Source organism: Botrytis cinerea, chromosome 9, assembly GCF_000143535.2.
Source record: "Botrytis cinerea B05.10 chromosome 9, complete sequence".
Classification (NCBI taxonomy): Eukaryota; Fungi; Ascomycota; class Leotiomycetes; order Helotiales; family Sclerotiniaceae; genus Botrytis; species Botrytis cinerea.
The window spans coordinates 1,340,281-1,353,700 of NC_037318.1; the positions used below are offsets into that span (position 1 = coordinate 1,340,281).

At 43.3% G+C, this 13,420-nt stretch overlaps 6 protein-coding genes across 8 annotated transcripts; 1 reads left to right on the forward strand and 5 right to left on the reverse strand.

The window, feature by feature from the left end:
* Nucleotides 1-1,460: 1,460 nt before the first annotated feature.
* BCIN_09g03770 (hypothetical protein) lies at nt 1,461-2,598 on the reverse strand. Its single transcript, XM_001551532.2, has one exon. The coding sequence runs from the start codon at nt 2,361-2,363 to the stop codon at nt 1,953-1,955; it is 411 nt and encodes a 136-aa protein (XP_001551582.1). The 5' UTR covers nt 2,364-2,598; the 3' UTR covers nt 1,461-1,952.
* Nucleotides 2,599-3,285: 687 nt separating this feature from the next.
* BCIN_09g03780 (hypothetical protein) lies at nt 3,286-4,419 on the reverse strand. Its single transcript, XM_024695084.1, has 3 exons — nt 4,210-4,419; nt 3,595-4,153; nt 3,286-3,516 (listed from the first exon to the last, which is right to left on the reverse strand). Exons 2-3 carry the CDS (start codon nt 3,820-3,822, stop codon nt 3,400-3,402), a joined length of 345 nt encoding a protein of 114 aa, XP_024550877.1. The 5' UTR covers nt 3,823-4,153; nt 4,210-4,419; the 3' UTR covers nt 3,286-3,399.
* A 1,680-nt stretch (nt 4,420-6,099) lies between these two features.
* Nucleotides 6,100-7,283, reverse strand: BCIN_09g03790 (hypothetical protein). Its single transcript, XM_001551528.2, has 2 exons — nt 7,001-7,283; nt 6,100-6,949 (listed from the first exon to the last, which is right to left on the reverse strand). The coding sequence occupies exons 1-2, from the start codon at nt 7,193-7,195 to the stop codon at nt 6,299-6,301; spliced, it is 846 nt and encodes a 281-aa protein (XP_001551578.1). The 5' UTR covers nt 7,196-7,283; the 3' UTR covers nt 6,100-6,298.
* A 182-nt stretch (nt 7,284-7,465) lies between these two features.
* On the forward strand, nt 7,466-8,769 carry BCIN_09g03800 (hypothetical protein). Its single transcript, XM_001551527.2, has 2 exons — nt 7,466-8,251; nt 8,307-8,769. The coding sequence occupies exons 1-2, from the start codon at nt 8,150-8,152 to the stop codon at nt 8,529-8,531; spliced, it is 327 nt and encodes a 108-aa protein (XP_001551577.1). The 5' UTR covers nt 7,466-8,149; the 3' UTR covers nt 8,532-8,769.
* Nucleotides 8,770-8,799: 30 nt separating this feature from the next.
* On the reverse strand, nt 8,800-10,159 carry BCIN_09g03810 (hypothetical protein). 2 transcript variants are annotated; one of them, XM_024695086.1, is made up of 5 exons: nt 9,834-10,159; nt 9,375-9,697; nt 9,081-9,310; nt 8,927-9,025; nt 8,800-8,862 (listed from the first exon to the last, which is right to left on the reverse strand). In XM_024695086.1, the coding sequence occupies exons 1-5, from the start codon at nt 9,940-9,942 to the stop codon at nt 8,832-8,834; spliced, it is 792 nt and encodes a 263-aa protein (XP_024550879.1). In that variant the 5' UTR covers nt 9,943-10,159; the 3' UTR covers nt 8,800-8,831. The 2 variants fall into 2 exon arrangements, with proteins under 2 accessions (XP_024550879.1, XP_024550878.1); XM_024695085.1 differs by having other exon boundaries at nt 8,800-9,025.
* Nucleotides 10,160-10,304: 145 nt separating this feature from the next.
* Nucleotides 10,305-13,155, reverse strand: BCIN_09g03820 (hypothetical protein). Of its 2 annotated transcripts, XM_001551525.2 has the most exons (3): nt 12,367-13,155; nt 11,476-12,272; nt 10,305-11,425 (listed from the first exon to the last, which is right to left on the reverse strand). In XM_001551525.2, the coding sequence occupies exons 1-3, from the start codon at nt 12,809-12,811 to the stop codon at nt 10,730-10,732; spliced, it is 1,938 nt and encodes a 645-aa protein (XP_001551575.2). In that variant the 5' UTR covers nt 12,812-13,155; the 3' UTR covers nt 10,305-10,729. The 2 variants fall into 2 exon arrangements, with proteins under 2 accessions (XP_001551575.2, XP_024550880.1); XM_024695087.1 differs by lacking the exon at nt 12,367-13,155 and having other exon boundaries at nt 11,476-11,685.
* Between the last annotated feature and the right edge of the window lie 265 nt (nt 13,156-13,420).

The window sequence follows — 13,420 nt, forward strand, 5'->3', positions numbered from 1 at the left end:
ACACACCCGAAGAGAGGCGTCTGACCGCATGAAGGGTTGTGTTACGAACGGTCAATTTTTAGCTATAGGTTAAACACAGCGTTTTGTTAAATTCTCGCGGTGCTTTTGTGAGTGAGAAATTTGAAGAGAAGCACCATGAGCGTGATGGAAAAGGTGAAACAGCGCCTGAAGATGCGTAACGCTGGATCACTTGAGCTTCGTTCAAAACCAATCGAGTCTTTTCTACCTGTAGTTCTCTTATAGTGAGATTGTCTTCATGGAAATCGCTATACCTAGAGTCTGGTTCAGGAGATGTGGGACTGGCAGGTGGGTGTAAACTTCATTTGTATAAAGAAATGGGCCTTTGCTTGAGTTTGATCATTAGCAGTCTCTATCTTCAGTATTTTCAGTACGATCATTTTTGAGTCTCTTCTTAGCAGATTTCTTTCATATATTGTTTGTTCTTATATATATATATTTCGATCTAGTCAAGATTGTCATATATAGATACATGTTTCGAGCGCTCGGAATCCAACCACTGCCCCAAGACAACTGGGGGCATATCTGAATCCAAGTAATGAATGAGCATACTGATACAGCGACGAGCAACTCTCCAAATAGTTACCGACTTTAGATCTTGAATCTTGGCATCATTCATGAATAGATTCCTTCCGAGAAATCCGATTAAAGGCCGTACTGGATCACAAGTCTGACAATGAGGAAGCGGAACTTCATCAACTTCAGTTCGACTGTCATCACCGATAACGCCAAGTCTCCTGATTTCATTTGAGTTCTCAAAATAAAAACCGCTAATGCAGCTATTGTGCTTCAGTATCACCCAAAGATAAGCAGAATATCTAGTTGGGCCAACGTATGGACTGAAACTGTAATCTCAGCCTAGCGTCGTACGTATCTAGGAAATATAAGCATAGTTCATAGGGAGTCGATGGATGAGAGATGATTAACTAGCCAACAAGGAGGGCACAGATTCAATAGCGCCATGTGTTTCAAGTCGTAGCCAAACATTCGATATGTGCTCATCTTTAGCTAGGGGAAACTGTACTGCAATATTCCCACGACTGCCTACTAAATTCGATGTCGTCGGAAAATGTACTTCGATGCCCGTGATACACTTAGAAAAGGAATAAATTGTGAGACTCGGGGCGTATACTTCATGAGCTATCAACGAAACATATCTGAAAAACGCCACTACTGGCTGTCTCCTGTTCTATAATTCTTCTGGCTCCAAAATGGTGAACAATTTGCCATCGGCATCGAACGTGACTTTTGGATGATCTGGTCAATCCCACATCACTTGCCTTAAGGTGAGATGATGATCCGCCGCCAACTCTTCTATCGTCAGACCCTGGAACGTTAGAATTAAATATCACAGGAAACTATACAAGACAGGCTTGCATTATTGAAGCATACTAAAACGTCGTTATCAAGCGGAACCTCCCCGTACTAACAGCGACCAGTTTTAGGGAACGTTTCTATCTATTTCAATTTCTAGTTTTCACCTAAAAGTCTGATAGAGCAAATTTCATGAACACTGGATATAACCTGAATGCCAGTAACTGTTCCGACTACCTTGATTCCAGTGCCGGATCCGGGTTCGGGTCCGTCTTGTATAGTCAAGGTTGATATATACTGTGTACCATACATGTTTATAATACTTAAATTGATGTAACAGCCTGGTTGCAATGTGAGCTCTCGCGCGGCTGGAGCCCGAAGTTGACGGGCCAGTGTTGGTGTCTCTCCAGTCAAAAGCATGAAGGCTGAATATGCTGATGTAGGCCCTACGAAACTCCAGATTCGCGATCGTAATTCGGGAGGGTGTTATACGAGAACTGATGGCTGGAACTTCGCAGATTCATTATCAACTCTTGACAACAAACTATCGTAATCAATTTGCAGATAGAGAGAGCCCTTCACCTCCACAGGCATCTGCCACGCGACCGATGGGTTTAAACTTATGCCCATTTGCCATAGAAGATCCAATTTGTTAAATCCGAATTCCCAAGCAAAGATTGAATAACACCAGTCATGGAAGCAGATAGCTGGTTTATGGAATCAAATACAGGGAATCGAGCTCGACAAAAAAGACAGTACTCGCTCGCTTTGACGAAGGCAAGAGGTATGATATCTTCCTTCTCCTCTTCAACCTCATCTTCATTTTCGTTTTGGTCATTCGACACTTCGTGTTCGGTCTCAAAGCTCTCGAACTCATCCTCTCTTTCATCAACCGCATTCTCAGCAGGTGAATCGATTTCATCGTAAGAGGCAACATAATCAAAATTCACTATCTCGCCATCGTGGCGTGATTCCTCTTGCAGTGTGATCGAATTTTGCGATGTCGCACGATGATGATTTTGGCCTGCCATCGCAATGTTTTGACAATATCTGGATTATCAAATTGTTCATTCGGCGCGTTATTAGGTATATCCTCACGATTATCTCTCTACGGTTAATCGATCCTTCGATAGAATTTAATGAACGTAACGTCCGTCGTACGGTTTGTCAGCTTCTGCAGGGCAACCTTAATCGATAGCGCGCGGCTAGATCAGCGCCCGCATACAGCAGCTGTACGTACTTGGGCACAGTCAACGTCAACCAGCCATTCAATATCAGCGACGGAACGTGAAACACTTTGTCTAGATCATCAAATACGTGGTATCTACCTTCTGTTGGTTGATGAAGGAAATCTTAGGGTTGTTAATTGAGTTATCGCATATTACAACACCAAACAAAGTTCTACTGCCGCTGCTAAATTTGGCCTGCATTCTATATCTATTTTTGTGCCAGCAGTCGAATGACCCTGGAATCTGGATACACAAGCCCGAAGACACGGTTATACAGCGTCAAACCCATTTTTTCTTCTTCTCTCCACCCCGAAAATTCGCAAATCTATAGATGGCATATGGAATCAGATCATACTACGGCTGTAATCCAGACAGCTTGCGCGATTTGGCTCCGATATTAATCGAGCACAAATGGTCATCTTGGAGAATAGGATCTCTGGACTAGACTACGTTGGACGTGAGAGCTTGCGGGAAATCTGTTGCTTCTGTGAATTGGATATGGTTCATCGTGATAGTCGCATTGAGGAATGGGGTCTATCAACAGTGCTGTGAAGAGGTGACACTACAGGAAGGCATAACTTGCCGTTGAAACACGGAGCCTATCTCAGGGCTATAGTATGGAATTAAAACATATAATTTGGGGAACCAGAAAAGTTTGTTCTTATGAATTAAAATTTACGGTAAATTACTCTCATCCCTCTCAAGTGTCATTTAATTACTCTCATGCCCTTTAGGTTCTAATGATAGATTCTATGATAGAATCTATACTCAAATGGACAGATTCTAGTTTTTCTAAGTCTAGAATTTATGGTACAAATAGCTTTTAAATTTTGCTACACTAGAATTCATGATCCTGACAAATAATCTTCCTCATTTCTACACCATGTGCAGACTGGTCGCCTGGATTCCAGAGGCTAATAAAATCCGTGGAGCTTGTGAACCACCAGGCAATATGCTATCAACCGTTAGTGATATTGATAAAGGGATCATTGCGTTATAGATTTCGAACCTCTTCAAGGCTAAGATCACATACCTGTACTTGATTATTCTCGTCAATATTTAGTGGAAGTTCCTCATGTGTGAAACTGACATCTACCACAAAACTTTCTTCGGAGTTCTCGAATCGTGCCGATTGAAAAATTATTTTCGAAGGCGGAGGATGGCTTCTATAGTACATGATCTGATGACTTGATACTTCTGTTTTATACCATTGCCCCAAAACGACAGGTGGCTCATACAGGTAATCTATTAGAATCCCCATACAGCATTCATTAATCCTACAGAGTTACCCTCTTTATTTCGGAGAACTTTGTAGAACTGAAATAAAAATCATAGTCTCCATATTTGGAATTTTGAGGGAGGTAGATGTGAGGTCGTTGTTTTGGTGTTTCGTAGTGAAGTAGTGGTTGCGCAGGCTCTACTTCAATTCCATCACTTATAATGTCCAAGTTCTTCAATTTTTAGTCAGAGTTTTGAACAAAAATTCCCATGATCTGTCCATGGAATGTTGAACGATACCACTGGTAGCATTTGTACTCGTCATGAGGTACATAAGGCCCCAGATGGCATGTCCTTCCATGTGTGGTTTGGATCTAAATTGGTATCAGCAATCAAGCACTAGGAGAAAAGCAATTTGTGTAGGACTAACAATGAATGCTGGGTCGTAGTTGCGCCGAATTCTTTTTTCCTCGAGCTTGATCCATACATAAGATATGCGTTCACTGGACTTCGGAGGTAAGTGAAGAGCCATACTGCTGCAAACTCCAGTGAGCTCCATGACTTCCCTATATTAAGCTTCCATTCCAGTAATAAATTCCTTGCGAAAGTAAAAAGTTAATTCTGTGGTATATTCGTGTCCTATATAAAGTGGGGGATATCTGTATAGGCCATACCCATCTCGATTTATATAATTTAGAAAAGACTTTCCCCGTGACCATCTTGGTGGATCAACTCTATCCCAGATCCTGTCGATGAATTTTTGACTTGTGTATACATCTATATTGAGACCCTACTAAGTTTAGTTCTTTTTTCGAGTCTTGAAGTAGAAAACTACTAAATTTGAAAGTGTAAAAGAGTTTAGTGTCTCTGTGAAAAAATCTCTCTGGGAGCCGGCATACCAAACGAGGTCAGATGTAGAAACTCTACCAATCGAGTAAAAAGATCCACCCTCACTGATTATTTTGATTGCACATATACCGTGAGTGCCTATTGCGAGCTTTTAGCAACAAGCAATTGCTGAGTGAGTGATTGGAATTGTGTTTGACTCAGCACAGAGGCTCTGTATATAATCTGTACCGAAGATCCTGATCATTTTTGGCACAATATGTGATTTGGGGTATAATGCCAAAGCAAGGTTTGTCAGACGATGCATCTGGGGAAACAAACATGATGTCTCGCCGGCTACGATCATAAACGAGCTATAGGCAGATGATGGGTCGACATGTCCCCAGATAAGCGCTCTCAATTCTAGGGGTAGCTCCGACAAGAATAAAGGCTGGTACTTTGGACCAAGCTCGGTCATATCTGATAATAGGTTATTTTTGATAACCAGGTCATACAAGCAAGCTTCAGATTCTGCCATATTCTCCCACGCTGGGGAAATTGAAAGACTTTTGCAAACTTTATGTAAAGTAGCATCGCTATACTTTCCCAGCCCCCAGCGAAGAATCGAATAACACCAATTATGGAAGCAGAATGCTTCACTCCAAGGTGGGCTGTCTCGATTTTTAACTGTGCTGAAAAGAAATTTGATTGATGAAGAAGGTACCGATGCCACAAGCTGATCTCGACTATAACCTTCTGGAAAGGTCATCAATCCCGTTGTCACAATGTCTTCTTCTTCTTCTTCACTTCTATGTATTTCAATGACTAAAGCTGGCGTCAACATCCATCAATAAACTTAAGAAATAAGCCGTCCAAACAGCTTGCTTACCGGCACGGAACTTATATTCCCATGGTTGCACTTGTCGTCTTTGTCGCCATCGTCATCGCCAGAAAGTGTTGATACCTGAGATTTCCGAAGAAAAAAAAAAGGGGGGGGGGGGGACTGAGCTTGACATAATATACAATATTTGCACGCCATCCCAAAATTGCGTTGTGGCCTTGATCTCGGCAAGCTCCCCCCCCCCCCCTGACGATTAGCCATTGATATCAGACGCCAACGTCTTCATTGTAGAATTTTCATCGCTCAACACATTATCGTGTCCCTCATCTTCCTCATGTGCTAAACTACCCTATGCCGATGATAGACGTGAGACGGATGCACCATCCATTAGATTTTCGATTAACATATGTTCTTCGTTTTCTATATTTGCAAAGCTCTCTTGAGATAATGAACTGTCGGATTCTCTCGTTTCCATTTCCATTATCTAAAGAAGAAAGGTTATGGACGAGGAGATAGCGAGTACATGGGCGCGTCAGTCACGTGTTTATTATGATTATCCTCGATTTCACGAGGACTCAAACTTGAGTCAGTGGCTAGCTTGCTCATATCTGTTGAGCAAAGTTCATATGATTTCATGCTCCTCAAGTTAATTCATGTAATAACGGCTTGGGGATTTTTTTGGAAGTTCATGCTCTTGGATGTTGTCTACAGAAGCGGTCGATTGAGACTCTACTGCTTCCACTCTGCTTATATAAGTCTCATGGAGAGTTTTGAAAAGAAAAATCGATACGTACACAAAGATGACCACAAATGACCTCAAAGAATCATAATTGCCTCATATATCTAGGTAATATCACCGCCCCATGTTTCCTCCAAACATGGCACTTTGGGCAAAACCGAAAGCAGGCGCAACCGATTTATCCTTTCCCTTCATCCTCTTCATAATATCTACAGTAAACTCTCCATATTCTGACATGAAATCTACAAACTCTTCTTTATCAAGTAAAACATCTATGTAAGTCGCAGCAGTTGCGGTCACAGCTTTCCTAAGTAGCGTGTCAGACCCAGGAGTGTTGTCCCAAAGGAACTCTGCAACAGCAGCAAACTCTGGAGTATTCCAATGTTCTCTCAAACTCTTTTTAAAGTTCTCGTGTGCTAGGCTTTTGAGAGCTGGGATCATGTATTTATCGGCGATAATGTACACTTTGGCGTTGAAGAGTAATGATGATGGTTTCGTAAGGGGAGCGCCTTGAACCTGCTGACCGAATCCTCTATAATTATGCTGCTTAACTTCAACTCGCCGTTGGACCCAAGGACCCTCGATTGGTTCTGTCACCGATTTGGGGGGCCTCGACGGCAATCCAATCTGCAAATCATCATCTGAAGCTTTACTCTCCAAGGCTACCTGATCATCGTAACTTCCACAATACAAATAATTGATCATCGCCTCCACAATTGGCAGCTTCTCATCACTCATATGGTATTCGCCCTTTGCAGCTTCTTCCTAGAGTTTGGTGAGAAAATGCACATGATCTTGATCTGGAATATTACACACCCAACGATCATCATCCATAGCCGCAGCAATCACCGGTGATCGGATGCAAACTATCGCACGATGAACATCAAAAACTTTATCTTCGCAGCGGATCTTCATATCTGCATATTTGCCCGTGTCGTACAAGACCTTAATAGCGTCGAGAGCGTCCGACGTATTTGCAAGTTGGCTTTCCATACGAGCCTGCTGATACATGAGATGGAAAGTTTGGCCACAGAGTGGTTTTAATGAAACAACAATCGCAGAAACCACTCACACCTTCGTCAAGTCATCGCGGGGTATCACTTGATATATCTCCGCTGAGGCTGAGGTTGCATCAAATCCTACCTTGAAAGACCTGCATGCAGCCTTGTTTCACAGAAACTTGGACGTCCAATACATTCACATCGCCAATAGATTGCTCCTTCGTCTGAGGTTGCACGCTTTTGGATGGGTAAAAAGGAACTTTCGATAATCCCATCAATTGATCCGATATGCGTTATCAACGCGTTAGTGTACATCATCGGCGCGTCTCATCAAGTCGACCCCCCCCCTAGCCATTACGTGAGTCTTGCAAGAGTACTACTCTATATCCAAAATCAACAAAAGATACCAAACAACTAAACCCCAGCCAATACACCTCTTTATATCTTCAATTTGTCCCTCCAATCCCAAATTCTCATCCCCATCTCGCGGAAACATTTCCGTCCCCACAAACCCCCCTCTCGACCCACCATCTCACAAGAACCCACCACTCCAAGCACCCACGACTTCGTACATATCACTGCCCCACCAACTACTCAGCTCAACATCGCTCTAATACCCTCGGGTCGCATAAGCGCGCATCGCTATCTATGTTGAGCCCAGCTTCACTGCTTGGAAGAATTCGATTGCACATTAGTTCTGTATTCGTCAGCTGAAGCCGCAATTATCCATTCTGCTATCAATTGGTGCAAGGTATTCATAGTAGTCATTAGTAGCTTGGTAGTCCGAGCCTCTCCACAAGGTCTTTGATATATAAAAGCACTCCGGCCAAGTACTCTTCTGATTCTCTTTTCATTTCTAATTTTAAAAATTGAAAGTATACAATCGCATTCACCAACTAGGTGAAACATCACATCTCACACATCTCAAAATCCTCCAATATCGCTCATTCTAAACACAGCAAAAATGGCCGGCGTAATCCGCATAACCATGTTCAAAGTGCCCTCCCAAGCATCCAGGGACACAATGCTCAAGAACTACGAGACCTTATCAAAGAAGGCCGTCAAGGTAATCAATCGTGTCCATTCTCTCCCCCTCATAACCAACTAACGCTCCTGTTTAGAACTCAGCTCCCTACATCGTCTCCCTACAAGCTGGCGAATCTCAAGCCAACGATCCCCGCACCCAAGGTTATTCCTTGGTCGCAAAGACTGAGTTTAAGAACATGGAGGATTTGAAATACTACGATGAGTCCTGTGAAGCACATAAATGGTTCAAGGGCGAGGCAAAGACTTTGGGGGTTGAAGGGATGTGCTGCGTGTTCTATGAGCCTAGTGTTGTTGCTTGAGTGATGATAGGCGGAGGGGGAGGGTCGTAATTATACAGAGCTTCATGGAATGTGGATAGGTACAAAGAGTGAAGGTTATATATAATCCACGGTGATCCCAATGAGAGGAAGGTCGATTTGAATAGTTTGTTACAGGATAATGATGCACACAAAGCCAGCAAGTCCATGACAGGCTCTATCATTCGAATGTTACAAATTAGCTCAATGAATATTGGGTCCCATGAGCTTAGTGATCACAATCATTTTAGCGGCGGGACAAACAATCAAGTGCGTTATGAATGTATATTCAACCAATTCCTATTAAAGTCTTGCTCCGCCAGTATTATTGGCCCTACAGACCTTAGCAAACTTTCTTGACGGATTAATATCCCAAAAGACAAGAAGAAAGCTCCTACTTGAGATGTTTTCCGAAGAACTCAATGAGCGTCTTATATCCTCTCTCATACTCGCTCTTAACTCTCTCGTCTTCAAGATCCGATCGTGCAGCCATCCATCTATTTCCAAAGACATCAGCATATAGAAATTGCACAAAGAATGGAAGTAACATACCCATGAATTTGATCCTTGAAAGTCTCAACATGTTTCTCCCCAGTAAGATTTGCCTCAAACTTCTTCACCTCCTCCGCATCTTCATCTTTCGATGCTAGCAGAATAGTAGGAATCTTGATATTACTGGCGTCCTTGGAATCAACCATAGCGGGGTGACACTCAGCAGCTACCACGAAAGGGTTCGAGGAAGCAGAGGTGGTAAGGGAAACAATTTTACCGCCCCAGCAGAACTATTTGAGCACAAATTAGCTACAGAGCTTCAATTCATAGACATTCAATCCAAGAATCACTCACCCCAAGGACAGCCCATTTCTCAATCGAAGAATATTTCTCAGCCATAGCCTTGACTAAGTCTGGAACTCTTCCAGCAGCCTTTGGTGGAGCTCCCGTCGTCTGGAAGAAATTGCCTAACTTCTTTTGCTTCTCTTCATTGTCAGGTGGATACCAGCTAATATCAGCTGGGTTTCCCTCAAAGAGGTCTGGCATGAAAACGAGATATTTGTTATGTTCGTCGGCATTGGCGAGGATATCAGCGCCTTGTAGGGTTTGGGGATAGTAGCCAAAAATGTCGTAAATGATGAAGATAGCTTTTGTTGCGTCGGCTGGACCGGTAACATCTAGAAAAGGGACATATTAGCTAGAGTTTAGCGGGGGGGAGAGGGCATGGTAATGGGGGAAGGGAAGCTCTGTAGCAAAGAAATCCAATGATGTGGCAGTAGATGTATTCCCAGGTTCGGTTTACGGAGCACTTACAGGTCTTTAAGCCGCCAATGGTCTCATATTTTCCCTTATTTTCATATCCCTTGGATACAATAGGTGGGATGTTGCAGCAAGCTGCGCTGTGTCCATGTTGAGCTTGCATTGCGATTGTATTTGGAGGACTTGAGTTTTGAAGTGATGATGCGTGTCTTAGAATTAATCGTTAATATAAAGAGGAACGAGAAGGAACGAGAAGGAACGAGAGCGTGGATAGGTGGGTTGTTGATAAATACTAAGGATTCTGTGCAATGCGGGGCAACAGCGACAGTGACGTCGACGTGCTCTTCGGCAAAGAAACAACATGCCGAAATTGAGTTCTCGAAAATGCGTATTATTTTGGTGGTGTGCACGGTACTCATTTGCGGCGGCTGTATTCTTCTCCGAAGAGTTATCGATCTGTTATCTACACGTGATATGGCTCTTTGTCAATACAAGGGAGAAACTATCACGATGCACATATCATCATGATATATTTGTAGAACATTCGTCATTAAAAAGAAAGATCCGTTTTATTCAGTAATCAGGTATCTCTAGGTACAACCGGAAAGTAATCTGTATGCGAATCCCAAAACATAATATTAAGAAAGTCCAGTCGTCCTTTCATAGATAGTGCAAAACCCGCGAATACGGAAAAGGATTCAATTCCTGCCAAAACTCCGAGTATACGAAACCGAGAAGGGCAGCACTGTAATCAAAACAGGCATTGCCGTAATTTGAGTAAACTCCAGACTCGAAAATAGTGACCCTTCAGAGTGAAGAAGCCAGCTGTAAATAATTCAAACCCCTATCAGTACTTGGAGATAGGAAAAGGCTGTCTTTTCCCCCCCCTGAGTAATTGTTATACAGACGTTGGAGAATCTTTACTTCGAGAAGTATAACCAAGGAAATATTCAGAAAATCGAGTTAACGATATTTCCACCGATCGTAGCTCCCGCACCGAAGATAGCGGCATTACCCAATTTCTTACCAAACTTCTTACCCATCTCTCCACCCTTGCTAGTCTTGTCTTCAGTAGGTTGTTCTGCGACAGCCATTGGGGGAACGGAGCTATTGTAAGGGTTGCTTGGTCCGGGTGGTGCGGATCCTTGTTGTTGAGAACCATAAGGGGAGTATGTGGCCTTCTCATTGCCATAATAGGCACCCTGAGGAGACTGGTTTTGATGCTTCTGAACGTAGTTCGATGGGAACACACCCTCTTTTCCGGTCTTTTCGTTCTTGCCCATCCACCAATCATCGTTCATGTATTCGTAGATGATGATAGTGTCACCAACATCGAAGTTGCAGTCTTCAGGTTCGGTATAACGGTAAAGAGCGGTGGCACGTCCGACTTCTGGTCGAGCAGGTGGTTGTGTTGGTCCGCGAGGAGGAAGGTTTGGAGTAGATTGGTATGATGGTGGAGGGTTATCGTTATTGACATTCAATTGTGAGAATGCGGCAACTGGTGCAACTGGTGCTGGAGCGACAGCGTTGGCACGAGGAGCGGGGGAGGACGTCGAGTTCAAGCTGATTTCTGAGGGAAGTTTGCTAACCACAAGCTCATACACGTCATAAGCAATGAGTTCGTCCTCAAGAAGGTTCTCAAGCTCCTGCAAACTATTAGCATGAATTAGAGACCAAGAGAAAGAGTTCAACTCACATTCTTGATATTGCGAATAGATCTATTAGCCTTCATGATCTGCTGGCGACGCTCTGGGGGCATTGAGGTAGACATGATTTTGTTCTCGTAATATGCGTATTCCTTCTCAATACAATCGGTACAATTTTGATGCTCTGTACAATTTCGATTTTTACTTTGCGCAACGAGTTGTTCAATCTTTTGTCGTTCGTGTTCGAAGAAGTAAAGCTCACCACGTTGTGGCTTAGACGGCTTATTTCGGGAAGAGCGCTTGGCAATTGTAGGGGATGATGGGATTCGGTAAATCTTCGAATTTAGTGGGAACAGCGTTTCATTTATCAGCGACTCGGGAGTAAAACCACTATTTTCTTTACTGATAACTCCAGAACTAAAATAATCAACCACTCCTGACTCAGAAACGCTGGGTGATCGCAAGCTCAAAATTCGCGAATGTGGTATTGATGTTGTAATGCCTAATTTTGGGCCTCGGGTCGGCGTATACGTGAGCGCAGACGAAGAAGTCATATTCGCTGGTGCCGTATAATTTCTTATTCCAAGAGCATCACAAGTGGCAATTGGCTTGGCGGCAGAGACTTGACGGCTACTCTTTGGTGTATTGATGCGAATAGAGCTCTTTCTGCTCCCCGTTGGACTCGGACAAAGAGCTTCGGATTGCTCGCGTAGGGTCCTCTCCAGAAGACTACCAAGGAAAGCGTCGCTATCGACAATAGCTTCTGGGTCTGGATTTTCAGGAAAGCTGAAGTTTCGAGTGAAGGATTCGCGAATTACCAAAGGTGATCGTGCGACAACAGGTGGATCTGTAAACAGAACAACAATTAATCGTCTGACAAGGTAGGTTTTCTCCATAAAGTGAGGTGGGAAAATATATGACGAAGGGAAGAAGGCACGTACCTTTTGGAAGCGGCGACACTGGCTTCTGAGTACCTGGCGCTCGAGGAGATTGAGTCTTTGGTACTTGAGGGGATTGACTTCTTGGGAGTTGGGGAGGTTCAATTGCCTGTGGCGCAACTTTGTTACCAAAATGATCATAGAAATTGATCCCAAGTCCACCAAAACCGCCAAGTTCACCGGCGGCTTCTTCTCCAACAGAGTCCATTTTCTTCGTAGCCGGCTCCATCTGGACGCTGGCACGTCTTTGGTGTGGCTCAAGAGGGGGTTTCATTCCTTTGGAATTAACTGTTGAAATGCGTCTCAAATCACTTGAAATTTTCTCGCCAGGTAATTTTGAATCGGTTGCTTGAGATTCACCAGACATTCTTTTCCAAGCTCTGGTAAGTTTGCTCTCCTTGCCTGGCTCGGAGGACGAGATGACAGGGGACACCATGATGGGAAACATCTTGGATGGTTGTTGTTTTGCAAAACAAAAGTTGGGGGGAAAGAGTTTATGTAGAGATATGTTCGTTTAGTTTTCTATCCATCGATTCACTAAAGGAAATCGTTTTCTTTGGTTCTCGTGAGTGTTCAGAGGAGATAGCAAGGGGGCGAGGCTTCAAGGCTTCAAATTTGGCAAAGGTGAATTCACAAACTACAGTATTCACTTATAAATTGACAACTACCTAGTAGTCATCTCAATAGATGTCTCAAGATTACATGCTCATCATTCATAAACTGTTTTTGTGAATTCTGAGTGGAGTGAAAGCAAGTTGAACAGATGGAAAGCATATTGAGCGACGGCTTGCCGGTGAGATCGATTTTCTTTTGATATGGGACAACAGCTTTGTGTAGGACATCCTCAAGAAGCCTTGAACACAATTCTATATATTGATTTAGATTCCATGTTAGTGTCGGAGAACATCTATGCTTTTTTGTCAATCCACACGAAGACGAACTCTAAGCTCCAAACACCAGTGTGTTGGTGTTTTATGCTACTCCGATCTTCAAGGCATTTATTCTGAGCTCTCAGGTCCATCATTGAGACTGGAATATTACTTTACATACCCAAAGA

Bases quoted from the DNA above. Each gene is read 5' to 3' on its own strand.
- BCIN_09g03770 (XM_001551532.2), bottom strand. From the start codon at position 2,363: ATGGCAGGCCAAAATCATCATCGTGCGACATCGCAAAATTCGATCACA.
- BCIN_09g03780 (XM_024695084.1), bottom strand. From the start codon at position 3,822: ATGGGGATTCTAATAGATTACCTGTATGAGCCACCTGTCGTTTTGGGG. The intron at 3,517-3,594 runs GTATGTGATCTT...AACGGTTGATAG, and splicing joins ACGAGAATAATCAAGTACAG to CATATTGCCTGGTGGTTCAC.
- BCIN_09g03790 (XM_001551528.2), bottom strand. From the start codon at position 7,195: ATGTATCAGCAGGCTCGTATGGAAAGCCAACTTGCAAATACGTCGGAC. The intron at 6,950-7,000 runs GTGTGTAATATT...ACCAAACTCTAG, and splicing joins CTATGGATGATGATCGTTGG to GAAGAAGCTGCAAAGGGCGA.
- BCIN_09g03800 (XM_001551527.2), top strand. From the start codon at position 8,150: ATGGCCGGCGTAATCCGCATAACCATGTTCAAAGTGCCCTCCCAAGCA. The intron at 8,252-8,306 runs GTAATCAATCGT...GCTCCTGTTTAG, and splicing joins TATCAAAGAAGGCCGTCAAG to AACTCAGCTCCCTACATCGT.
- BCIN_09g03810 (XM_024695086.1), bottom strand. From the start codon at position 9,942: ATGCAAGCTCAACATGGACACAGCGCAGCTTGCTGCAACATCCCACCT. The intron at 9,698-9,833 runs GTAAGTGCTCCG...TCCCTTTTCTAG, and splicing joins CATTGGCGGCTTAAAGACCT to ATGTTACCGGTCCAGCCGAC. The intron at 9,311-9,374 runs GTGAGTGATTCT...GTGCTCAAATAG, and splicing joins AGAAATGGGCTGTCCTTGGG to TTCTGCTGGGGCGGTAAAAT.
- BCIN_09g03820 (XM_001551525.2), bottom strand. From the start codon at position 12,811: ATGTTTCCCATCATGGTGTCCCCTGTCATCTCGTCCTCCGAGCCAGGC. The intron at 12,273-12,366 runs GTACGTGCCTTC...TTCTGTTTACAG, and splicing joins AGTGTCGCCGCTTCCAAAAG to ATCCACCTGTTGTCGCACGA. The intron at 11,426-11,475 runs GTGAGTTGAACT...AATAGTTTGCAG, and splicing joins CTATTCGCAATATCAAGAAT to GAGCTTGAGAACCTTCTTGA.